This window comes from Triplophysa dalaica, chromosome 23, assembly GCF_015846415.1.
Source record: "Triplophysa dalaica isolate WHDGS20190420 chromosome 23, ASM1584641v1, whole genome shotgun sequence".
Lineage (NCBI taxonomy): Eukaryota > Metazoa > Chordata > Actinopteri > Cypriniformes > Nemacheilidae > Triplophysa > Triplophysa dalaica.
The window spans coordinates 19078365-19105267 of NC_079564.1; the positions used below are offsets into that span (position 1 = coordinate 19078365).

At 38.6% G+C, this 26903-nt stretch overlaps 1 protein-coding gene and 1 long non-coding RNA gene across 2 annotated transcripts in view; one reads left to right on the forward strand and one right to left on the reverse strand.

Moving 5' to 3' along the window:
• Positions 1-26903, forward strand: part of LOC130413481 (uncharacterized) — an 86277-nt gene that overhangs the window by 15188 nt on the left and 44186 nt on the right. The window contains exon 5 of the long non-coding RNA XR_008905498.1: positions 18666-18806. This is a non-coding gene — a long non-coding RNA (uncharacterized LOC130413481). The remainder of the gene's footprint in view (positions 1-18665; positions 18807-26903) is intronic.
• Positions 10467-25009, reverse strand: LOC130413477 (myosin-7-like). The gene is made up of 38 exons (XM_056738715.1): positions 24979-25009; positions 23411-23623; positions 23178-23321; positions 22933-23089; positions 22811-22838; positions 22601-22703; positions 21784-21876; positions 21638-21701; positions 21456-21554; positions 21271-21374; positions 20283-20421; positions 20072-20190; positions 19832-19981; positions 19504-19674; positions 19087-19396; positions 18927-19003; positions 18643-18848; positions 18364-18487; positions 18145-18281; positions 17810-18065; positions 17478-17720; positions 17222-17398; positions 16990-17135; positions 16812-16902; positions 15695-16084; positions 15307-15433; positions 15110-15228; positions 14833-15029; positions 14464-14647; positions 14201-14366; positions 14000-14124; positions 13500-13808; positions 13220-13423; positions 12845-13141; positions 12646-12750; positions 11292-11387; positions 11075-11209; positions 10467-10561 (listed from the first exon to the last, which is right to left on the reverse strand). The coding sequence occupies exons 2-38, from the start codon at positions 23609-23611 to the stop codon at positions 10541-10543; spliced, it is 5814 nt and encodes a 1937-aa protein (XP_056594693.1). The 5' UTR covers positions 23612-23623; positions 24979-25009; the 3' UTR covers positions 10467-10540.

Sequence of the window (26903 nt, forward strand, 5' to 3'; positions counted from 1 at the left end):
CAAGCTTTTTTTATACTCAAGGGCCATATCATGTTTTGTAATCCAACTACAGGGTCACAACATACTGTGTGCATGATAAATTAAGCTTCCACTACTTATAACTCCAAACCAGCACTTAATAATAACTGAACACTGGGGAGATGCAGCTTATTTTACCTTTTGTTAACAAACCCAATATATGTATATCATATTGGCAGCTTTCTGAGAAGAGACACAGCCTCAGTCCACTCTTGAAGGTCAAAGTAAGCTTCACTCTTAACACACACTCGAGGGTCAGGGGTACGCCCTGCACAGAAGCATTTTGAACATTTAAAACTGCTTGATTGCTCTTTACAGGCCCCTGTAGGTCAGGAGAGGTATTGCTAAATTTACACAATTTCTGTTGATTTTGAGGAAAATAAATGAAAGGCATAGCACAAGTTGTTTAAGAAGCAACACAAAATGTGTTGTCCCAGAATAACAGGGAGTTGTGTTTAGTTAAAAGATCACATGTGTGTTGTCCTTAAAGTGATAGTTCACCCAAAAATGAAAATTCTGTCATCATTTTCTAACCTTCGAGTGTTGTGTAATTTCTGAGTGATTTTGGGCACAAACAAAACATATTTATATATATTTGACATACACTGGGCACTGGTCTTCACCACACCACAGTTATTATGTCCCTGAGAAATACCTAAATAGTATTAAGAAGACACGTTATAGCCCCAGTCATACCTGAGGACCAAATTTGGGCATGTTCCGCCCCGTTACTATGACTACAATGTACAAACAGATCATGATAACCTTGTGCTGAGCAGGTGCTTAGTAAGGATTTATATAAAAATTCACAAAGATTTATTTTTATTCATTCATTTATACCTAAAAAGTATTCAGAAGTATTCATAGGAACAGTAGGAATGTAATTTGACATGTGTATCAGTGGAAACATCTGAGAATTAAACTAAAAATAATTGCATACGAATAAGTTTGTGATGATGATTTAATGATTTGATGTTATAATCAGTATATCTGTTCAATGATTATTCACATAAAATGCACTTTATGTCATTTTAAGCATGTTTAGAGCACATTTGAGCACTTGAAACAATGTCAAATACAGTGATGTTTCTGAGGCCTAAAAGCCAGAGGCCAGAAAGTTTGTGACATGTTGTTCTCTTGTAACCTTTGGTACTTTTCCACTGTGTATTGGGCAAGATCTAGCAGTTTTTGATGACTTCATACGTATTTAAATTTTTTCCAGTGAATTTAAATCTGTTTTGAAAGTAAGACAATTTTGGAATGTCGCAGGAACAAATATTTGGCTGCACTGTTGGGAAAACTGATCTCCCTGTCCTCTGTGAAACCGGTGCGCCCATCTTTATGAATAAGGGCATGAAAATGAAGGATAAGTCAAAATGAAAGTCCTGTTAAATTGAACACTGTAGTATACTATACTATTTGCTATTGAAAATGTTAGTGCCCTTGTGGTAAATTGATAAAGACTGTATACTATAGTAAAGTTCAAGAATTTTACTGCAATTTACTATAGTAAGGAATACAATAGTATACTACCACAATTAATGTGGACAAAAATACCACTATTGTGTAGTTAAAAATGAAAAAACTGGGAACTTTAAAGAATTCAAACTAAATAGTTAAACTAAAAATGACATGGCCCTAATTTATCCATCGGTATGTAACATTAATGTATTTTTTCAGTTATCTGCCAATTCATGATGATTTGCACTTGCATATTTTTTTAGATTAGATTAGATTAGATTCAACTTTATTGTCATTACACATATACAAGTACAGTGTAACGAAATGTAGTTTAGGTCTAACCAGAAGTGCAATTAGCAAGTGCAGGATATACAGTGTGAATAAATACAGAATACAATATTAGGAAAATACTTTACAATGGCCATGTACTATGAAAATATGACAGTCGGTATGTGCTAGAACAATATAAACAGAAGTATGGAAGTAAAATAGTGACAAATGTGTTTGAAGCAAAGAGACGTGCTGAAAAGCACTAACTGAAAAAAAATGCATTGTATTAACAGTTCTTGCATTTTAAGGTTCTGCAATTCAATATGGTTGTACATTTAAGCTGTGAATATTTCAAATTGAAAAATTTCACACTCGGTTTCACCGTCTAAAAATTAAAAAATCTAAATTCACCTTTTAAATTTCTTTTAAAAAACGTAACTTGTTTTTAAATACAACCTTTAATATTCGACGGATAATTTTCAGTCCATATTATTTCGATTTAAAAATTCGCTTCCACAAATTCAGCGATTCAAATTCGGCTTGAAATTCAAAGTTTCACATCCGGGAATCCCAGGAAAAGCAATAGAGCGCTGATTCTACAAATACATGATCTCTTCCTGCTGCCTGACCGCTTCACCAGCAGGTGGTGTAAGTCGGTTCTGACGAAGATCAAATCAAGAAATGCAGATACTCTTTAAATGTTTGCCACGGAGTCCACTCATCTGCTCGATTAAGTGAATATAGTTGTTCTCATAGATGGCTTCTTATGCTTCAACAAGAAAAAAAATATTGACGTTTGTACTGGCAGCTTAGCTCACCACTGTCAGGCCTAGAAAGGACATGGAGCACTGGGACAATTCTAGGTGGCCTGGAATCATTGGACTAGTCATACATTTTAATTTAATTATTTAATATTCTACCCGATCTCCTTGTACTGTCTATCTAGAGTATGAGTTTACGTTTGTATTTGGCTTGCTATTTATACCCATTCATTACTTTTTACGTGCATATGATACATTTACATTAAGTCATTTAGCAGCATTTAGAATTTTTATCCAAATTAACTTCAAAAGAGGTCAGGGAGCAATAAAGCGATATGTCATAAAGGAGCAAAACAATATTGGTTAAGATGGTATGGGTAAATTACACCTGCGTATCAAATGTACGCAAATCTCTGTAGCTTGCCACATGCAAACATAAAATCGTGCTATTGATAAGCACCATCTTAAGTCATCAAATAATGGTTTGAGTTTCGGGGATGAGAAAAAATGGATATATAACAGTGCTTTACTAAACCATACTGTGTATTGAGTTTTTAAAATAAAATAAGTTAATTTCATGAAGCTATTTGAATGACACATGCGATGGTATATGATTAAATGTGCCAGAAAACAATACCATAAGATTTTAAAGCATTACATTAGGTTCATAACACGATCACAATAAACTTAACGATTCAAGTGAAACATTTTATTTTGGTATAAAACTAAATAGGAAAAAAAACAATAAATATCCATTTAAAACTGACAACAGTAGGAAATAAAAAAGAAGAGCAAACATATATAAGAACAAGCCATGAACTATTTTATCACAACGTAAAATAATCTACAATATAAATAACCAATTAAAAGTAAAGTATTTTCTTCAAAACGTAATTGTAAAATATTTTGAAAATGTAGGATATAAATGCTTAAACTTAAACAAACTAATAACCACTTAGAAGAGACATATCAATGGAAATAATTATGCCTGTTTTTCATCTGAAATCTCTGAGGTCAGAACGAAAAATATAGCCAAGTACAGTCTATTAGGCTAAATGAACGAATGAATAAAAAACAAACTGAAATACTGCAATAATAAAGACACCTACCTACGCATCTCATTCAGTCATCATAAGTTTAAAGAGGGTAAACTTGATCGTTTATCTGAACTGTACACATACATTTTAGACACTTTGCGATGAGGTGTACAGGTCTGTTAGATCCTTATGGGTCCACCAAAATTTCCAATACATTATTAGATTAATACCGTAATTGACATTTTTGCATTTTATTAACAGAGAGCAACTCAAGCAGTTTGTCGCACATTTTAGGGAACACCATCTTACAGCTGTTAGATCCATAACGCCGTGAGGTCTCTTTCTTGGCTTCGACAATACATTTCGGGTCTGTTCTGGCTCTAAAGAACGTGATGTCTATTTGTATCTGGTCAATTTTATTTGGCCTGCTCAAGAAGTTCGCTTGGCTAAAAGATCGTTTTTTCTATTTTGTATTAACAAAATAAAAACGACGAACGTTTCCACAATTCCACAACATCCAGCATTTTCTGAGAGTCGCAAATTAAAAAAGGTCATGTGAGGAAAATTCAAAGAAAGTCTGTAGAGATTGCTTCTATGTCATATAAACAGAAGCACTACTGAGAGAGTTGCATACGTGTTAAAGTCGGAGCAGTTATCAATGAGATGCTGGTTGAGATCTCAGTATTTGACCGCTTTAAACAGTTAAACACAATAAATGTCCTGTAAATGCTGACGATGCATAATATTTATGTGAACATGATGGGTTGAAGTAAAACATAACCTAATTCATTTTAGCCAGAACAGGAGGAGATTCATAGTCTGAGCATAATAGGCCTAGAGTGTGTCTGTGCAAACTACTGGCAGTGCAAGCGTCAGTTGAATTTCTGAAAATGTTGATGATACATAAGAAGCCATCTATGAGAACAACTAAATTTACTAAATCGAGCAGATGAGTGGACTCCGTGGCAAACATTTAAAGAGTATCTGTTTTTCTTGATTTGATCTTCGTCAGAACCGACTTACACCACCTGCTGGTGAAGCGGTCAGGCAGCAGAAAGAGATCATGCATTTGTAGAATCGGCGCTCTATTGCTTTTCCTGGGATTCCCAGATGTGAAACTTTGAATTTCAAGCCGAATTTGAACCGCTGAATTTGTGGAAGCGAATTTTTAAATCGAAATAATATGGACTGAAAATTATCTGTCGAATATTAAAGGTTGTGTTTAAAAACAAGTTACGTTTTTTAAATGAAATTTAAAAGGTGAATTTAGATTTTTTAATTTTTAGACAGTGAAACCGAGTGTGAAATTTTTCTATTTGAAATATTCACAGCTTAAATGTACAACCATATTGAATTGCAGAACCTTAAAATGCAAGAACTGTTAATACGATGCATTTTTCTTCAGTTAGTGCTTTTCAGCACGTCTCTTTGCTTCAAAAACATTAGTCACTATTTTACTTCCATACAGAAGGCTATATACTGTGAACATTAATGTACAGGTGGTTATGAACAGATAACAATATAGACTATACAATAGTGCAAGTGACTTGAGTGTGCATTAGTTACAGACCTTAACTATTAAAGTTACAGTGCAGTAGATGAGTTGATGCGGTTATTAAAGGTACAGTGCAGTACATGAGTTATTGAAGTTATAGTGCAATACATGAGTAGATGCAATTATACATTTACAGTGCAGTAGATGAGTTAGTGCAGTTATTGAGGTTACAGTGCAGTAGATGAGTTAATGCAGTTATTGAAGTTACAGTGCAGTAGATGAGTTAATGCAGTTATTGAAGTTACAGTGCAGTAGATGCGTTAATGCGGTTATTAAGGTCACAGTGCAGTAGATGAGTTAATGCAGTTATTGAAGTTATAGTGCAATAGATGAGTAGATGCAGTTAGTTATGTAATAGATGCAGTAATGCAATAGATGAGTTACAGTGCAGTAGAGAACTTGGTGCAGTTATTGAAGTTACAGTGCAGTAGATGAGGTAATGCAGTTATGAAAGTTACAGTGCACTAGATGAGGTAATCTAGTTATGGGAGTAGTCCATTAGTGCAAATGAGCATTCAGTGTAATATTCCTGGTGTGCAAGTGAGCAGTAAAGAGTGCAAATGATGCTGTGTGTGTTAACAGTCCGATAGAGCAGATACATGAAGTACTGGTGTGTACAGTTCAGTCATGCATGGCAGCCCTGTAGTGCAATGTAAGCAATGTAATAGCAGCATTACAGTTAAAGTTATGAGGGGTGGTGGAATCAGTGGGGAGCATAGTTCAATAATGAAACAGCTCTGGGAGAAAATCTGTTTCCTAGTCTGCTGGTTCTTGTCCGGAGGCACCTGAAGCGCCTGCCGGAAGGCAGGAGAGTAAACAGTCTATGAGCGGGGTGAGAGGAGTCCTTGAGAATGCTGCGAGCTCGACGCAGACAGCGTTTCTTTTGGATGTCCTCAATGGAAGAGAGTGTAGTCCCTGTGATGCGCTGGGCTGTTTTCACCACCCGCTGCAGTGCCTTGCGCTCTGCAACAGAACAGTTCCCGTACCAGACTGTGACACAGTTGGTCAGGATGCTCTCTATCGTGCAGCGATAGAAGTTCACCAGGATAGTTGAAGACAGTTGATTCTTCTTCAGTTTCCTCAGAAAGAAGAGACACTGGTGAGCCTTCTTGACCAGGCATGAGGTGTTGGTGGTCCAGGACAGGTCCTCCGAAATATGGGTCCCCAGGAAACACGTTCAACAGCCATCCCGTTAATGTGGATGGGGTCGTGTGTGCCTCCTTTCGCCTTCCTGAAGTCCACTATGATCTCCTTTGTCTTGGAGGTGTTAAGGAGCAGGTTGTTGTTTGAGCACCATGTGGCCAGGTGCCGTACTTCCTCCCTGTAAGCAGTCTCATCGTTGTTGCTGATGAGACCAATCACTGTTGTATCGTCTGCGAACTTGATGAAGGAGTTAGGTCCATTCACAGGTCTGCAGTCGAGTGTGAAAAGCGAGTAGAGAAAGGGGCTCAGTACGCAGCCCTGTGGTACACCAGTGTCGAGGCTGATAGTGGTGGAGCAGATGTGGCCTAACCTAACAAGCTGAGGCCTGTTCGTCAGAAAGTCCATAGTCCAGTTGCAGGTTGAATTGTTAATGCCTAGGTTTCCAAGTTTGATGATTAGCTTGGAAGGGATGACGGTATTGAATGCAGAGCTGAAGTCTACAAACAGCATGCGTGCATAAGTGTCCTTATTATCCAGATGTGTGAGCACGGAGTGCAGCGCCATGGACACCGCATCATCTGTGCTCCTGTTGCTACGGTAGGCAAATTGGTATGGGTCCAGTGTGGATGGTAAAGAGTCTTTTAGTTGTGACAGGACCAGCCGCTCAAAGCACTTCATAACAATGGGTGTGAGTGCTACAGGGCGGTAGTCATTCAGGCATGTCGGGCTGGAATGTTTTGGAATGGGCACAATGGAGGTGAATTTGAAACATGCTGGAACCACTGCTTGGGCGAGGGACAGGTTGAAGATATCCGTGAAGACCCCAGCGAGCTGCTCCGCACATGCCCTGAGTACACGACCAGGGATGCCATCAGGACCAGCAGCCTTCCGTGCGTTTATCCGGCTTAGTGCAGTGTAAACATCGGTGGAGTTTAGTGTGATGATTGGGAGGTCAATAGAAGGTGTGAGCCTGGTGGCGGGTTCATTATTGTCTCTCTCAAAGCGTGCATAAAAGTCATTAAGCTCGTTCAGAAAGGCAGCATCTGTGGCTATGGGGATGGAGTGGTTGGGTTTATAGTCACTAATGGCCTGGATGCCCTGCCACATGCGTTGAGGGTCAGAATTGGTAATATGCTCCTCTAGCTTCAACTTGTAGCAGTGCTTGGCCTTTTTGATGCCCCTCTTCAGATTTGCCCTGGAAGTACTATAGGCCTGTGCATCACCTGATCTGAAGGCGGTGTTGCGTGCTTTCAACAGGAGTCGCACTTCCTTGTTCATCCATGGCTTCTGATTCGGGTATATGCTGATCTGCTTTTGAGCTGTGACACTATCAATGGTGGTATTGATGTAGTCCAATACTGAGGAGGTGTAGGTGTTTATGTCCGTGTGAGAGCCACTGGTGGCCTGAGAAGCAAACATACTCCAGTCTGTGTGTAGAAACCTTTCCTGGAGTGTTAAGTCTGCCCCCGCAGGCCACAGCTTGATGGTCTTCCCTGATGGCTTCACACGATTAATGAGAGGTGAATACTTGGGGGTGAGGAACAAAGAAAGGTGATCAGATTGACCCAGGTGGGGGAGGGGGGTCGCGGTGTAAGCTTCAGCCATGTTTGTATAGACATGATCCAAAGTTTTGTTTCCTCTTGTGTGGCAGGAAACATGCTGGTGAAATTTAGGGAGCACTGTCTTTAAATTTGAGTGATTAAAATCTCCCGCAACAATATATGCAGCCTCCGGGTGAGCAGTCTGTTGTTTACTGATGGCTGCATGAAGTTCCTTCATAGCAAGCTTGGCATCAGCATCCGGTGGAATATAAGCTGCCATTATAATGGTGGAAGTGAATTCCCGTGGCAGATAAAACGGTCTACATTTAACCATGAGAAACTCAAGGTTAGCCGAGCAGTGTCTCCCGACAATAACAGAGTTCGTGCACCAAGCTTTATTGACATAAATGCACAATCCACCTCCTCTTGTCTTACCGGATTCCTCTGCCGTTCTATCCGCCCGGTGTGTGTTGTAGCCCACTAACTTAATAGCGTTCTCCGGTATGCCGCTGTGTAGCCATGTTTCCGTGAAGATTATGACATTGCAGTTCAAAAGTATTTTATTATTGATGATGCGAAGTCGTATCTCATCCATTTTGTTCACTAATGATCGTACATTAGCAAGGAAGATGCTGGGTAAAGAGAGCCGGTGTGGTAGCTTTAGCCTAGCTCTTAGCCCTCCGCGTTTTCCCCGCCTTTGTTTACGATCTCGACGCTGCCGGCGAGCACTTCCGCCCGGCCGTGTGGGGTGCGTAGCATCGGGTGTTTTGGCGATCTCAGGAACGAGTTGAATGTTGCTGATATAACTTCCGGGAATGCGCAAACCGATATCCAAAAGCTCATGCCGGGTGTACGATGTGAATGCACAACTGTTCTGAATGAACAGGCCCGTCATGAGCAAGAAAAACACTATATAATTGCTAAAACTGGAGAGACGCTGAGCCTCGCGATGTTCACGCGCCGACATCCTACGCCTTAAAAAATGACAATGCCTTTAATGATGACAACAGACGATTTACTTGTGCTTCTTCTGTTTGGCATGTGCTACTAAGCTGTAAACCTCTCTAGCACCAGAGCTATCTGTAAAAAAAGTGAACTTACAGCCTTAACACTAATAATAATTACTGCTTGCCTTTGTTTGATAGCAGTCACGGAGAGTAGGCAATAACAAAATCCAGTCGGCCAAAGCGGACACTAGTTAAAATGCTTAGAAGCAAACTTGACCAATTTAAATCTGAAACAATTATATTGATCATATTATATTATAATTTAAATGAAATATATATATTTTTCTTTGGAGTCAAGTGAATGACAAATTTACTTGTCCGAAGGACATCCACATGAATTGTCATGTCACATGAATTCCTGTAGCTCAGTGGTAAGAGTATTGTGTTAACGGTTCGAACCCATGGGATGTATAGGATAATACAATGTTAGTCACTTTGGATAAAAGCGTCTGCCAAATACATAAATGTAAAATGTAAAGTAAATTTGTAATGTCAACCTCTGTGTTTATTTATTCTGACCTCTTAATCTTATTTCTGTTGTAAAGCTCTGTTGTAAATGTATTTTTTTTGTGCTTCAGTTTGCTGTTTTTTTATATATTTGTTCATTTAAAATTTATTTTATATTCACATTTACAATATTGCTTCAATTTTATTTTTGAAGAAAATACTAACATTATTGGCCATTTTTCACATTATAGGCTATTTTTGCGGTCTGATCCAGAAAAAAGGGTTTCGCTATGTGTCCATAGGCCTTCTTTATTGTGTGCACTATTATTTTAGTGGTAACACTTTACAATAAGGTGCTATTTGTTAACAATTAGTTTATGCATTAATTAACATAAACTAACAAGAAACAATACTTATAAAGCATTTATTAATATTAATTCATGTTAATTTCAGCATTTACTAATACATTATTAATATCAAACGTTGTCACTATGAACATTAGTTAATGCACCATGAACTCACATGAATAACTGTATCGACATGAACTAACATTGAGAAGGATTAATAAATGATGACAAATTAAATTGTTCATTGTTAGCTTATGTTGGCTAAAACATTTATTAATCTTAACTAATAGCACCTTATTGTAGTGTTACCATTTTAGTTTTGTTGTTTTGGTTTGTTTGCCTAAATATTCATTCCATTTTTTTTTCAATTTTTACTAGTTCATGTATATACATGAGGCTTAAACCATCAACTGATGTCCCAATTACCCAAGTATATTGAAATATTACAATTGATATCATAAATGTGCGAATAGTCGACTAATGGCATAAATAAACGACTATTAGTTGATTAAAAAAATCTCTTATCGAGGTCAGACCTGGTGTAATATCATCTGTTGGAATTTGTTCGTAGGGCATCGAAATAGTTATTTTGGACCAAATTCCAACTCAAATACAAAAATGCCTTCTCATTTACCACAGACAGGAGTAAAATTAATGTAAATGGCATTTACATATTTCAGTACATGTTTACTGTTTTTGCATGTTGCCGATTTGTTCAGAGCTTAGTTTGGGATTTTACATGTATAATTCAACTAGAAATATGTCAGTGAGTCACAGAAACTTTGATTATCAGTTGAGTTGGTGTTTAGCACATACAGTGCAAATGATGCATTTCATTAGTTAAAAAAGAGTCAAGAGATTGAGTGTTTCCATAGCATGTTTGGTTTATTCTACTGAACTACAAAAGAAAACACTGGCCGCAACAATCAGTGTTTGGAGAGATCCAGAGATTTTCACTCCTCATCCACTCCCTTCTGTAAGGAAAAAAAGAAAGAAAGAAAAGTATTAAAGTGCTGCTGATTTAATGGTGGTAAATGATTTAGGCTGAACACAAGGGCACAGATTTGATCATAGAGTGTGCGTATTATCACAACCCCCTGTGCGTACACAGTTGCGTTCATATTTATAAAAACAGTCTTTTACGTGAAAAAGGGTCTGAGTAGACGTACATAATATAAGCCATTGTTGACATTTGTAAAAGGGTTTGGATGTTAACCGGTGCTCTTAAATATGTCAATGACAATAGACATAATTTACAAGGTGGAGAAAAGAAACTGTTCAGCTGCACACAATTTTAAGATCATTTGCAATTTACAGATTTCACACCTAAAAGACACACCTTCTGTGCGTACATTCCTTCTATGAATCACACATGCGCACTTCGGGAAATGATCGTAAAATTACATTTAGGGCGATTTCTATGAGGCATTTGGGCTTCGTCTCCGATAAGGACTTTTTGAAAGTCTGATACTGGTTGATGGTCTTACCTTAGATCCTGAACCACGACTCTTGGCTCTTAGCTTGTTGACCTGAGATTCAGCAATATCAGCCCTCTCTTCTGCTTCATCCAGCTCATGCTGCAGTTTACGGAACTTGCCCAGGTTAACATTGGAATGTTCCTCCTATACACATACACAGAGCATATAAAAGGTTTTTTTTTGCAAAAGTCATTCCATGAAATGGCAACAGAAGAATGATACTCACAGCTTCCTCTGCAGTTCTCTTGTAGGACTTGACCTTCAGCTGAAGTTTATCAACCAGATCCTGAAGACGAGCCAGATTCTTCCTGTCTTCTTCAGTCTATTCAAATAAATAAGTTAATATATGTATGCCTGTACAGTTCACACTGTATTAAAAAGTAAGTATTATCCTTACATTACAGGGCTCCAGAAAGCGAATAAAACGGTAATTTGCTAGTGATGTTTTTGCAGCGATCTTCATTGGCGAGCATGCAAATTTACTCGTTTTTAAATTGTTTCCAACAGAAGAGCCGCACATTAAAAAAATTGGAGTATACCGAATGCCAACAGAAAAGAGAGATAGATAGAGAGAGCTGTCGAGGTAAACCTCACTTCCCGACCCCAAGAGGTGCCCTAGCAGCTTCGGTCATTCCTCGTAGGAGCACCCATGCCTCGTAGCAGGAGCGGTGCAACCGTTTGCTACAGAAGCTTGGATTTTTTCCGCAGGCTCAGCGCTCTGCACTCCATTTTTTCCACATTGAGCACCACAATTGTTGTTGTCAAATTTACAAAAACAACATGAGTTCATTAATATGATGCTCTGTTTGCTGTGATAGAATTTAGTGAGTCTGAGGATGAACCCCGGAGAGGTTCAGGGATCGTAATTTGTCTAATACTTGAGACACCTCTAAATCATTTCAAAGCGAGAACAAACAGCATTCAATTTCTCTTGTTGAGTATTCTTTGAAGCTATCTTTACATCGTGTTGTTAACATGTGGAAAAATGTCATTATTCCAAACTAAAATCAACTTGATAACATATTAACACAACCCCTTTCTTTGTGCTTCAAACTCTATAAGCAGTAAAATGTTTACTCTTTCATACAGTATGTATAATACATTCATATGGTCTTGATACCTTTTCTGTTGGTTCAAACGAATTCAGAGTACAAATTTGGTCTGGTGGTGGTCATAGCATCAATTAATTACAAAGCTTCTCTTCTTCTTATTAAATAAGCAGGTCCAAATCTGCGATCAACTGCATTAAAATAAACAGTATAGATAGGCAGCATTTTAAGACTATTTGAACTTATTTACTCATATTTATATTTGTGGACAATACTATATACTATCCTAGCGTTAACGTGAAAAGTTTGCAGTTTCCGTATGGCATTGCTCATGAGGAAAAAAAACTTGCAAAAGATGTACAGATGTACTGTACATACAACAGGTTAACTAAAAATACGTCATTTAAAAATGTAAGTTCATGTTATGTGGCTCATAAAAAGTAATTTTGCGCCTGTGTTTTTCCTCTATAGGAGCCAATGGCTCTTAGTTATGTCTGGAGTCCTTCATTAGTACATCAAACTAATCCCTACCTGGTAGGTGAGTTCTTTGATACGTCTCTCATATTTACGAATTCCCTTGACAGAGTCACTGGCCTTTCTCTGTTCCATCTCAACTTCATTTTCCAGCTCTCTGACCTAACAGATTTGTAAGAAAGTTAGGTAAGTAAAAAAAGAACTTAATCTTAACAGAAAAGGTTTGAAATGTTTTTAAAAAATGTCAGCCGCTTACCCTGGCTTCCAATTTCTGAACCTGCTTCTTTCCACCCTTCATGGCGATCTGCTCCGCTTCATCCAGACGGTGCTGCAGGTCCTTGATGGTCTGCTCCATGTTCTTCTTCATACGCTCCAGATGAGCACTGGTGTCCTGCTCCTTCTTCAGCTCCTCAGCCATCATGGCAGCATCAGTGATGGCCTTCTTGGCTTTTTCTTCAGCATTCCTGCACTCCTGCACTGCCTCCTCCACCTCAGTCTGAAGCTGAGAATTGTCTCCCTCTAGCTTCTTCTTCTGATTCAGCAGGCTGGTGTTCTAAACATTGAGAACATTGACTTTATATCATCTCTGGATGACTAAGAGAGGGTTTGAGTGTTTTTTAAAGTGTCTTACCTGAGAATGCAGCAGCTGAACTCTCTCACTGACATCCAGCAGTTCCTGCTCAGCCAGTTTCCTTCCTCTCTCAGTCTGTTCCACCAGAGATCTCAGTTCATCCAGTTCAGCTTGCATCAGATTGTTCCGTCTTTCCACAATGGCAATGTTCTCTTTGAGATCATCATTACCACGAAGAGCATCATCAAGCTGCAGTTGGGCATCCTATAAAGTACAAATTTGACAAATATTATAAGGATTTTTACCTTCGCCTCATTATGTTTGAGATGATTGATCATACTTTGAGATGTCCATGAAGACCCTTGAGTTGTTTCTGAGCTTCTGCTGCCTGTCTGTTTGCCTGACTGAGCTGAATCTCCATTTCATTGAGATCTCCTTCCATCTTCTTCTTAATCCTGAGAGCTTCATTCCTGCTGCGAGTCTCAGATTCAAGTGAGCTCTGCAGGGTGTCCACCATTCTCTGCTGGTTCCTCTTGGCCTGCTCCATCTCTTCATCTTTCTCAGTCAGTTTGCGTTCAATGTCAGCTTTAATCTGGTTAAACTCCAGTTGAGCTCTTAGGATCTTTCCTTCCTCATGCTCAAGTGAACCCTGCATTAATAATAACATAAGGTTTTCATTATTTTTAGAGTTTAAAGTATGTATTTAAGGCCTCAACAAGTGTTCACTGGTGTTCACTCATAAACTTGAAGATCAATATGGTGAAGGATTACTTCTTCATTTTTTTAAATATAAATTAAATGCATTAATGTATTAATTAATAAACAGTTATTTTCTTTTACCTCTGCTTCTTCCAGGGCAGCTTGTATCTCCTGTTTCTCCTGCTCCAGTTGTTTGCGATTTTTCTCTAGTTCATGAATACTCTTCCCACTCTCACCAAGTTGCTCAGTAAGATCGGAAATTTCCTCTGAAAGAATAGTAATAATACGATACATATTAAAAACTAGTTGTTCACAGTTCACAACAATTAAAACAAATTGTACCTTGGAGGTTCTTATTCTCCCTCTTCATTGTCTCCAGGTGGTCCAGTGACTCCTCATATGAGTTCTTCAATTTAAAGAGTTCAGTGCTTAGAGATCTGGCTTCTTTTTGAGCACTTTCTAGTTCAGTTTGGGATTCCTCATGCTTCTGTTTCCACTCAGCCAGAACCTGGTTAAATTTAACAAGGAAACCGTATAGTCATTCCAAACAGCAAGGATTTTGCCGTTTTGGGTAAAGACAAAATAACTTTGCTTTGTCAACAAACTTTATCAAAGTTTCTTTGTTTCTTGTCCAAAGCAGCAGCAGCAGCATTGGATCTCTCCACATCAACCATAAGATCTTCAATCTCATTCTGAAGTCTGTGCTTAGTCTTCTCCAGAGAGGAGCATTTAGCATTGACAGCTTCCACGGCTTCTTCTGCATCCTGGAGACGCTGAGCAAGCTTCTTCCTAGCAATGGAAGTAAAACAAAACATCTGAACCATCATACATTTATACTGTTACGTGTTTATTAAACTTTATTGAAAGGCTGCAGATCATGCCAGGAAACAAACTGTTAGATGGTCTCAAATATTTATACACTTCGCAAGAAGGTATTTTCACATGGTCTCACTAAAAATGTTTGTATTACTTACTTGGCATCCTCAAGCTCCTCTGTCCTCTGGATGGCATCAGTTTCATACTTGGTTCTCCACTGGGCCACCTCAGAGTTTGCTTTGGAGAGACTACGCTGCAGTTCAGCTTTGGCTTCCTGCTCCTCCTCAAACTGCTCCCTCAGCAGATCAGAATCATGACGGGCAGACTGCACTGCGTGGGCCAGTGCATTCTTAGCCTAAAAGACATACAGTGAGTTGTGTTGTTCAACTGTGAAAATAATATAACCTCTTGAAAAACGTTAACTGAACAGCAAACCTTGACTTCCTCCTCCAGTTGTCTCTTGAGGTCTTCAATCTGCTGAGTATAGGACTGTTTGCCTCTTGTCAGCTGAGAGACAAGGGAGTCTTTCTCCTCTAGCTGTCTGGACAGTTCACCTAAAATGCAATATCCAACCATTGTGTATTTGGTAATCATGTCATTAAGCAACTTATTCTACCACGCTATTTTCATACCATTCTCAGTTTGCAGCTTGGCTTTCTGCATGGTGAAATCATTGATTGTACGCTGGCCTTCTTCAGCCTTGGTTCTGTACTCGGTCATCTGGTCTTCCAAAGTTCTGCACATTTTCTCTAGGTTTGTCTTGAAGAATACATTTACATTTATACATTTGGCAGACGCTTTTATCCAAAGCGACTTACATTGCATTTTTCCTATACATTTTGTTTTCTAAATACATGCAATCCCCTGGGATTGAACCAACAACCTTGCGTTGTTAGAGCAATACTCTTACCACTGAGCTACAGGAAAGAATACTTATATTTGCTGTTAATTGCTCTTAAAAACATTGATTAGTTACACATTCTAGACATTTAATTTGATAACATTATTTATATTCCTTACCTTGGCCTTGACAAGTTGCTCCATGTTTGAGACCACATCATCCAGTTCCAGTCTCAGTTCACTCTTCTCTTTCTCAAGCTTCTGCTTCACTCTCTGAAGGTTGTCAATCTGCTCTCCAAGATCAGCCACACTGTCAGCATGTTTTTTCCTCAGTGTAGCAGCGGTGGCCTCATGATGCAGAGTGGTCTCTTCAAGGTCTCTGCGCAGTTTCTGTAACTCGGCATCACGTTTCTTGTTCATCTCAATCTGGGCAGCAGTGGCACCACCAGCTTCCTCCAATCTCTCACTGATATCCTCCAGTTCTCTGGCCAGATCTGCCCTCTGTTTCTCCACTTTGGCACGAGCAGCTCGCTCGGCCTCCAGCTCTTCCTCAAGCTCTTCAATTCGGGCCTGGAAATGTCAAGAACAGCATTAAAGGGCTAGTTCACCCAAAAATGAAAATTCTGTCATCATTTGCTCACCCTCTGGTTGTTTCAAACATGTTTAAATGCAAAAGTTAAACACAAAGAAAGAAATCTGTAAGAATATTAGCAATGTTCAGTTCTGTGACATATTCAACTACCATAGTAGGAAAAACAATTGTGTATATTTTTTTGCATTTACATTTATTCATTTGGCAGATGCTTTTATCCGAAGCGACATACAAGTAGGGTGCAGTGGGCAGCTATTACTGCAGAGCAAACAGGGGTAAGATGCCTTGCTCAAGGGCACTTAAGTCATTTCCTGGTGGCACTGAGAATTGAACCAGCGACCTTCTGATTACGAGTCGAACTCTCTAACCACTAGATCACAACTGTCCCCAACTAGACCACAACTGACCCCTTTTGTTCTTTTGAACACACAGTGAGATATTTTGAAGAATTTAGGAAAACAAACAGTCTGGGGCACCTAACCACCATTTAATTTTTCCTACTTTGGCAGTAAATGTGGTCACAGAATTGGAAAATTGCATACATTTTCCAAATATCTTTCTCTGTATTCATCAGAACAAACAGGTATGAAATTACATCAGGCTGATAAATGATGGCAGAATACATTTTTTGGGGTGAACTATCACTTTCAAGCTGTAAATCCAAACTAATCAATCTTGTTATTTTATTGTTAATAGAAAGTTTACCTGCAACTCCTTAAGTTTCTTTTGGAGTTGGGCTGCCATTGCCTGTTCATCTTCAATCTTGCCACTGAGCTGACTCATCTCAAAATCTTTCCTAAATTTCAGAAGATTATTTGTAAACATTAGCAGATTTCAAATTCAATATTAAAAAAGTTATTTAACACTCTGGGACAGCACAAACTTTTTGATTCTCTCTTCCAGCTGTTGTTTGTCGTTCTCCAGGTCCATCACATTCTCTTGAGTCAACTTTAAGTCTCCCTCAAGTTTCCTCTTTGCCCTCTCTAGATCCATCCGAAGTTTCTTTTCCTGTTCCAGGGAACCCTCAAGCTGAGAGGGCATGAGGTTAGACATGAGTTTTTCTTCATGTTACATATGTAATAGGATTTTTAAAAGTGAGAGACCAAACCGCTCACATCATCCACTTGTTGCTCCAGCTTGGCTTTAGCTTTAGTGAGACTGTTGACTTTGTCTTCCTCACTCTGGAGGTCATCCAGCGTTTGCTGATGGGCCTCCTGTAGAGCTTTCTTCTCCTTGGTCAGCTTGGCGATGATTTCATCCAGACCTGCCATCTCTTCAGTTAGGTTTTTCACCTGATACAAATAACAATATAAGCTGCATTATACATTTTAACAATGGTATCACTTTAAATAGGTTTGGGTTGAGCTGAACCTTGTTCTCAGTGGCATGCTTCTCTTTCTCCACTTTGGCCAGAGTGAGCTCAAGATCATCAATGTCTTTCTTCAGCTCAGAACATTCATCCTCCAGCTTTCTCTTCTTTGCAGTCAGCTCAGCATTCATTTCTTCTTCATCCTCCAGTCTCTCTGTCAGCTCTTTGGCTTTGGCCTCAAGCTGAATCTTGCTCTTGATCAGACCCTCACATCTCTCCTCAGCGTCTGTAAGATTATCTTGTTCCTACCAAAGATAAAATAATTTATGAGAAGTCTGAAATATTTTGGTATTGAAATGTGAATTAAGAATATTCCATTTCCACATAGACTTACAGACTGCATTGCAAGCTGCAGGTCATTCTTCTCCTGGAGAATAGAAACCATCTTTTCCTCAAGCTCCTTTCTGCGGGCTTCAGATTTGGCATAAGCTTCCTTTAATTTGGTGAATTCCTCCTTCATGTTGGCCATCTCCTTTTCAGTCTCAGCACTTTTAAGCAGAGGTTTGATCTTGAAGTAGAGTTTCATCCAAGGCCAATTCTTGACACCCATGAAGGCACGCACATTCCACTGGATAACTAACAAAGAATCTCTTTAAACAAAAAATAAAATGGTCAGCTTTGTGTTGAGAATTATATGTGAAAAATGTTTTATAGACTTTAAAACACAACCTTCTCTCCACTATTTTCTGGAACTCCTCTCTCGACAGAAAGCCACGAGATCTGGACTGAATGCCAGTTATGATGAGTGCAAGACGGTCATCTCGCATCTCCTCAAGTGTACCCAAAAGACCAGCCTTAAAAAACACCTGAATTGCAAAGAAAGTTGTAAAGGATCCTCAGAGCGAAAATGGAAGAGTGGCTAATAAAACAAATCACTGTAATGTATACCTTAGTGTGTCCTAACTTGTACTGGGTGTGATCAATGTCCAGAGAGCCCAAAAGTTTTTCTGCACCCTTTTTGTTGTCAATGAACTGTCCCTCAGGGATAGCAGCAGGATTTAGGATGCGGTAACTTTATATAAGAACATAAAATTTGTTTAGGGACCAGCTGAAATAATTTTATCCAGATAATAGAATATTTTAAAAGAATTGCACCAAAATGCTTTAATACTCATTAATTGACAATAAATACATAGATAGTAAACCATTCTTACGGGTCATACTTACCGTTGCTTAAAATCACCATACAGGATCCTGTTGGGGAAGCCCTTTCTGCAGATTCTGATGCCCTCCAGCACACCGTTACAGCGCAGCTGGTGCATGACCAGAGGATTCTCCATAGCCCCAGGAGTCTTGGTCTCATTGGGGATCAGGCAACGCACAAAGTGAGGGTGAGTGCACCTCAAGTTGGTCATTAGCTTGTTCAAATTCTCCTTTGGTAAAATGTAGAGAACTTTGTAACTAAATGCAATAAAGCTGTGTGAGTCTTAAAATATTTTTGTTTGACATACCCTATGGAGGGCAGACACCGTTTGGAATGAAGATCCCTTCTTTTTGGTACCTCCTTTGGCACCCTTACCACCAGCTTCTGCAGTTTTGTGAAACAGTTACATTTTCATTACTGTTAAATTAAGTGCTTATTTTAATGTGTAAGCTCAAAATTGTACTTGCCTGCATCAGCACTGGCATAATTAGCAAACAGAACACCCAACATTTTTAGATTTGACTTCTGGAACAACCCTACAACAGTCTCATTGAGGGGATCCTTGTTCTTCACCAGCCAGTTTGAAATGTTGTAGTCAACAGTGCCAGCGTAGTGAACCAAGGCAAAATGGGCCTCTGGTCTACCCTTGATAATCCTGGGCTTCTGGAAATTGGGATTCTTACCCAAGTGGTTGTCATAAAGCTTTGCTTTAAAGGTTGCATCACTGGCTTTGGGGAACATGCACTCCTCTTCAAGGATGGACATGATACCCATGGGCTAAAATGAATAAAAGAATATGACAGACGTTGGGCAAATTAGCCTCAATAATTAGTATATATTTTTCCACATATAACTATATTTGTATTTGCAAAGGTTTAGCTCACCTTCTCAATAAGCTCAATACAAGCCTGCAAGTCCATGCCGAAGTCTATAAACACCCACTCAATACCCTCCTTCTTGTATTCCTCTTGCTCCAGCACAAACATGTGGTGGTTAAAGAACTGCTGCAACTTCTCATTAGTGAAGTTGATGCAGAGCTGCTCAAAAGTGTTGAACTGCATATGGAACGGATTGTGTATTGCAACAATAGTAAATCAATTAATACTTTAAATTTAAACATTTTAATTAAAAATAATCCAGTTAAAAGTTTATTTGAATTAAAAAGCACAGTACTTGAATCAAGACAACATCAACATGAACAGGTAAACTTACATCAAAGATCTCAAATCCAGCAATGTCCAGCACACCGATGAAATACTGGCGAGGCTGTCTGGTGTCCAGGGATTGGTTGATTCTTACAACCATCCAATTGAACATTTTCTCATAAACTGATTTAGCCAGAGCACCAATAGAGTAGTACACCTGACATGCAAGATCAGGAAAATTAGATCAACCTGTTACAAATCCTCATTAAATAAACTATACATTTATTATATTGGACATTTGTATTACCTGCTGAACATTCTGTCCCTTGGTGACCCACTCGTTTCCTACTTTGACTCTTGGATGCAACAAACCCTTGATCAAGTCAGCCGAGTTTAGGCCCATCAGATATGCGACTTTGTCAGCATCTTCGGAATTAAGAGAATACAATATTTTCCTCTATATACACAAAATGTTGAGGTAATTACTTCCTAAAAATGGTATTTAAAGTAATTCCAACCCTCAGTGCCATCAGCCTCTGCCTGCTCCTCTCTTTGCTTCTGTTTGAACCTCATGTTGCCGTAGTGCATGACGGCACCAGTCAGCTTATAGATGCTGTTTTTCTCCTCTTGAGTAAAGCCCAACACATCAAAGGCTTCCTACAGCAAATATACAGTGTCTCTTAAAATGAATGATATGACAAATATTTGATATCTCACTTTGAAACTACATCTTCAAAAATCTTGAAAACATGAAAACTCATATTGTTCCAATCCCATATACATTTTTGTTTACTCTTCTCTTTTCACACTGCTAAACATCTGTCATGGTCCTGTCCTGAGTATTCGGGCCTTGGGGACAGAGCCGTGACAATATCATGTCTTGTGTGTGTGTTTCGTCTTGTGTGGAGACACGTGGCGGTTTGTTTTGACATTTCGCCACGTGTCTTCCGTGTAGCTCCGCCCCCTCATCTCTCTGTCAGCGTCCCATTAGTGTTTCATCTCCCTCACCTGTCTATGCCTCTTCCTGCTAGTCTCAGTTATTGTTAAGTCTTGTCACCTGCCCGTTCCGATCCCTTTGTCATCTCTCCTCATTAGTTTCCCCTTATTTAATGTCCCTCATTCCCTTACTGTTGGTCAGTTCATTGTTACTTACTGTTACTTCGTGTTGCTGTTTCATACTTCTGGATTACCTTGTTCCTGTCTCCCGTGTGTCTTGGACTTGTTCTTATTATTATTGTACTGGACCCTGTTTTGTTTTGTCCCCTCGTGGGAAGTTTTCTGTTTGTGAGTTTTATTTAGTTTGCCCCATCGTGGGTTTATTATTTCGTGCTTAATAAATATTGTTAACCCCTCCACAACTGCCTGCGTTTGGGTTCTGTTCCGTCCGGACGTGACAACATCTGCTTGAATGTTACACGAGACAATGTCCTACAGGTTTGTAAATACTTTAGGGGTATCTAATGTTCTAAATTATTGTAAATGGCAAAAACAAAACATAACACCCACATCAGTTGCCATCAGCTCATCACGATCATCAATAGATGTTACTTGAATCTCTCCTTGGGAGATGTACGAGTAGTCATAGGGATTGTTGGTGATGAGCAGCATTTCTAAAGAGAAGTGAAAAGCGATCAGAAACCGTTCTTCCAATCAGAGACAATGAAATGTTCATATATAAAGAGGGATTTTACCCAGCAGTTCTGGTTTCTTCTGAGACAGAATCTGGTAGAAGATGTGGTAGTCTCTCTCAGCCTTCAGCTGATAAGTGACGCGAGACTTCTCCAGCAGATCTGAACGAAAAGATAAACAACTGATGATCTCAACACTCACTGTGTGATAATGTTGAAAAAAGGACTTACTGCACATTACTTACACGTCTCAATATCTGCAGAAGCCAGTTTGCCACTCGCCGCAAAATGAATACGGATAAATTTACCCTGTAAATTTGATAGTGTTGTAATGTGTGAGATTTGTTATAATACCAATACAAATTTGCAAACCACTATAAAGCACACTCACAAATCTAGACGAGTTGTCATTTCTGATGGTCTTGGCATTACCAAAGGCCTCCAGAGCAGGATTACATTGAATGATTTGATCCTCCAGAGTTCCCTAGAAATCAACCCAACAGATACTATATGTAATGACAGGTAGTTGATAATAACATTTGTGTAAAATGTTTGGTACATGTCCAGTCTACATGATTAACAAAGAGAACAACACAATCTGTTCTTTACTGGACACATTTTGCATTACTTTTAATTCATCTTTGTGTTGCCTCACATTTATTTAACACACAATCAACACAAAATGACACTGTGACAAGCAGAGCTGGACTAGTGCGGTGAGGGAATGGTGCGAGGCCAGTGAAGCGAGCGATAATGAGCGTCAGCTATGCGTTGCACCGGTCTCGCATCTCTCACGGAGGAGCTCCGGAAGCATAAAAGGACGAGTGACAACAATGAAAGACGAGAGAGAACCTGTCCTGGATTTTATGTCATATTTTATTATGTTTGTGTGGCCGACAGTCGACCGCAGAGAGCTTACGGCATTTTACTTTTGTTTTGTTGTTTGATTATTTTATTAAAAGGTTGGTTTGACGTTCGCCGGTTCCCTCCTCCTTCCTTCCTTACTTTGAACCTTGTTACAGACACATATTGTGTTTTTAATTAACGCATCTTGTTCTAGTGTGTATGGTGTCTTAACTTAAGGCCGAAGTATGATCCGTCCGTCCATGTTTGCTGATTATAACTAAACACAGACCGCAAGTTAACTTCGGGATAGGCGCATGTGTCCTATGCTAGTGTCTATAAGCCATTCCCTGGTTATTGAGCACCTTTTTCTCCTGTGATGGATCCCTCTTGCCTGAAGCTGCAATGCTGGCAAAATACTGAATGACTCTTTTAGTGTTTACTGTCTTTCCGGCACCAGATTCTCCACTTAATGTAAAATATGGAATAAAAATATCTAGTTAGAAAACTTGGAAGCAATTCAGTATAAAAAGACAGTAAAGGAGAAACAGAACATAACATTAGTTGTTACATACGTGATCAGAACAGACTGGTTTTCTCTGTCTGCAGAGGGTTCAGAGGACAAAGTTAACACAGTCAAATGACTAATTACAGACCAATGTAAACGTAAAAACACTGAGGATACCAAAATCATCACCTGACAGCATGTACTGATAGGCGTTGTCAGAGATGGAGAAGATGTGAGGAGGGGCCTCAGTTCTTTTCTTTCCTCTGTAGGCGGCGACAACTTCTTGGTTGTACACCGGCAGAAACTTGTAGGGGTTTACAGTGACACAGAAGAGCCCAGAGTAGGTCTGCAGAGAGAGAGAAGTGATATGTGACTACAGCTGTGGATAAATCTATGGTTATTTTAGTAATATTGATGAGCTGCTTTTTAATCACGTAGATCATCCAGGCCGCGTAACGCTCTTTGAGGTTAAACAGCACAGCGGGCTCGTGCAGGAAGGTGAACATCGCCATGTCCTCGATTTTATCGAATTTTGGCGGGTTCTGAGGATGAACATCTACTTCCTTCACCGTTACTGTCTGTGGATAACAAAACACACAAACATGCTTCACAATGCAAATCTAAACCACTTTCTGTATGTATTGAACAATTCTGATCTCCAGCTTACCTTTCCATTTGCAGTATCAACAGTGACTTTGTCACCATCTCGACTGGTCACGGATCCTTTGACAAACTCTTCCTCAGCATCGGGCACAAAACATTCCTTCTTCATGTCAAAAGTGCGAGTTTGGGCCTCCAGACGTTCCTTGTCTGACTTCCGTAAAAACGGAGCGGCTGCCCCAAACTCTGCCATTAGAGCGTCCCCCATCTCTTTAGCAGACTGAGGTAATAAATAAACAATACTAAACTAAATATATAACTTAAAGAACATTGTGGCGGTTTCCCGGACAGGGATTATTTTAAACCAGAACTAGGCCTTTGTTAAATTAGGATATTTAAGTCGTTTTTAAAAACATGCTTGACAAAATAGCATTACTGGTGTGCATCTTGAAACAAAACTATTGCACTGATATATTGTAAGATATGCCAGTGCAAGTTGTTTTCGACCAAGACACTGCTTACATTAAATTAGTCTGTGACTAGGCTTAAGGCCTGTCCGGGAAACCCCCTTAAAGAATAATGAATTATATCATGAATATTAAGATAATACATTTTGGATTCCTCATGCAGGGCTGTACGGTGCTAAGTCACACATGACACAAAAAAAAATGGGTTGGTGCTAAGAATAAATGTAATTGTGTAGGATGCGAGTGGTACAGTTTGGTAAATGCATTAGACAGAGCCGCTAAATTTATGGCACACCTCTATTTTCTTTTCAATTTTATGAACTTTTTGCAATTAGAACTTGATTTCCGGGTGCATTGAGTTCATTGATCTAGAGCCCTATGATTGCATGATGTGGGAAACATGAATCGAATATTGTAACCGGAATTCTACTGTTTAGATATCTCCTCGGCTTGTTCTGCGTGTGTATGAGTGAATGAGTTGCACACATTAACATGTTACAATCGTGATACTCGCAGATTTGTCCGTTTCTTACTATACAAAGAGATGAACACGTGAACTTCATACACAGAGTTGTTCTAACTTTATTTTACGAGAATTTTACTGTTTGAGTGAAGCTACTGAAGTTAACTCAAGCGTCCTGGCGACAACCCGTCAAAATAAAAGTCCTGGTAATTTCAACAAGATGAAAAAATATTTATTTTTAATCATAAAATAAATAATAAATTTAAATAATAAAATAATAATAAAAAATAGATGAACAAAATATTTACTCTATATATTTAAATATGCTATAAGACACAGGAATTTAACTGCAGTTTAATAGTAAATACTATTGTAAACTACAGTATTTTTATGGACAAATGTATTTACTACTGTAGAAAAGGATAGAAAATACAAAACTCCAGAATACAGAATACAGAATTTGTGAAACCTAAAAAAGATATGGCCCTAATTTATACATTTGTGTAACGTTGATGTCCTTTTTCAGTCACCTGTCTAATTACGTGATGACCTGCACTTGTGTTTCTCAAAGATGTTGACCTGTGCTACAAACCCTTAAACCTCTAACGTACAGCCCTGCTCATCCTTTTTCCATTTCACATGTCATATTTCCATAAAACTGACAAAAACAATTTTAAATAAAATGGCAAAACAGTCTTTTCTTACCTTGTTTTAATCAAAGAAAGTTCAAGACCTTGCAATGAGAAAGAATATGTATTTGGTCATTATTGACAATCAAGCTGTTCTGATGTGTTTTATTATTATTAGTGCTCATATACTGTTCAACTGTCCTTATTGAGTTACACTTCTCTTTTGTGTTACTGTTCAGCCAGAGTTAAACACAAAAACAAACTGACTTACCTTTTGATGGTACAATGATGTGAGCTTAAATCATTGTGCAGTAAAAGACTCTTTATATAGTATCCACACACTATGACTGTGACGTCGACCTTCTGAATTTGGTTTGGTTGCTTGTGTTTGTGTGTACATGCGTGTGTGTGGCACTTTTTGGGTGCCAGAAAAACTATATGTGTGTGAGACACTGTAGTGACATGATCTGCTAGCATTAAACATCAGAAAGGTTCTAAATGACAGTGGTTCTATAAAAGCATATCTTCTTTTAACAACAATCTTGACCAAAGTTTCTATTTTTACCGCACTTTGCATTTATTGCAAAAATGTACTATAAAGCTGAAATTGACTTCACAATAAACTTTTACAATTAATTTTTCAATGAAGCAGGAGTTGTTAAGTTTACTTGCATTGGTTAACATACCAAAAATGAAGAAAAAATTCTACAATATTTATTTACTTTAGTTCATGTTCAATTCAACATCCATCAAAACATTTTCATAATAAAACTATGTAACTGTTAACAATCATTAATGCACATTAAACAAATCTGTATTCACATCATCTTGCGTAAAAAAACATGTTGAAAAACTACGGGGCAATGCTGGTTCATGTTAGCTGATGCATTTACTATTGTTTACAAATTCAAACTTTCTGTCAAGTGTTTAACACGGTCCTTTTATAGTTTGTTGTACATTGTACAAGATGTTTGTTCCTTTCGCATGTTTGTTAACAACATGTGTATAATGTATCTTAATCATATTGATATACGCTTCATATACGCTTCGTTACACTGTACTTGTTATATGTGAAATGACAATAAATTGAATCCAATCCAATTTAGTCTTCTCATGAAATCAATCATAGTTATTCAAGGCTTAATTTAATGTTAGGTTCTAGCTTTAAACTTTGATGTGTACACATGGCACTACATCTTTGTTATCTTAGAATATGAACAGTGAATATATCTGTTTCACGCTCCACCTGATGTGCTGATTGCTCTATGAGGCTTCTCTAGAACTCTGTGTCATTATCAAGCCATCCTGAAAGAGAGACAGTCATGCACTGAGAATTTCACAGGTTTATCTTTGTGCTCAAGGATAAAGGCAAGGTAACAATGCTTCACAAGCAAGATGGCAGTACAGTCAAATGCTCAGACAGCTGTAAAGGCAACAATGGAAATGTGCACTCACAACCTTTTGTTCTCGTCTAATGAAGGCACAGCTGAAACTCTTTTTGCTTGTTCTAGTTTTCAGCTATGATCTTACTTGAATATTTATTTACATATACATCACTTGTTTTATTATTAAAGTACTGTTTTAAAGCAGTTCTCATAAAATCATAAAATGCTTGCATCCTACAGAAGGGCGTATATACTGTATAACAATATATATATAAATATACACATATATTGTTATTCTTTTTTTATATAAACATGCAAAGGAAGCCATGTTTTTTGTGTGTACCAGGTAACATGGAACTGTAGATTGATTTACATTTATTTTTTTCGGAATGAACATGTTAAGAAGGTGTTTTCCCATGTCTGGTTCTAACCAACCTTAACTCATTGTCAGCTCCACACTGTTGATTTGTAGGGCAATGACTCGAGACTTTCACGGTCCCCTGATCTCTCATCCCTCAGTTATTCTGCACTCTCTCATCACGGACCTTACTTAGTCTTAGCACTTGGACTGTCTATTCTAGGCCTTAGCATCCATTATAGAAGCTCATTCCCAGCT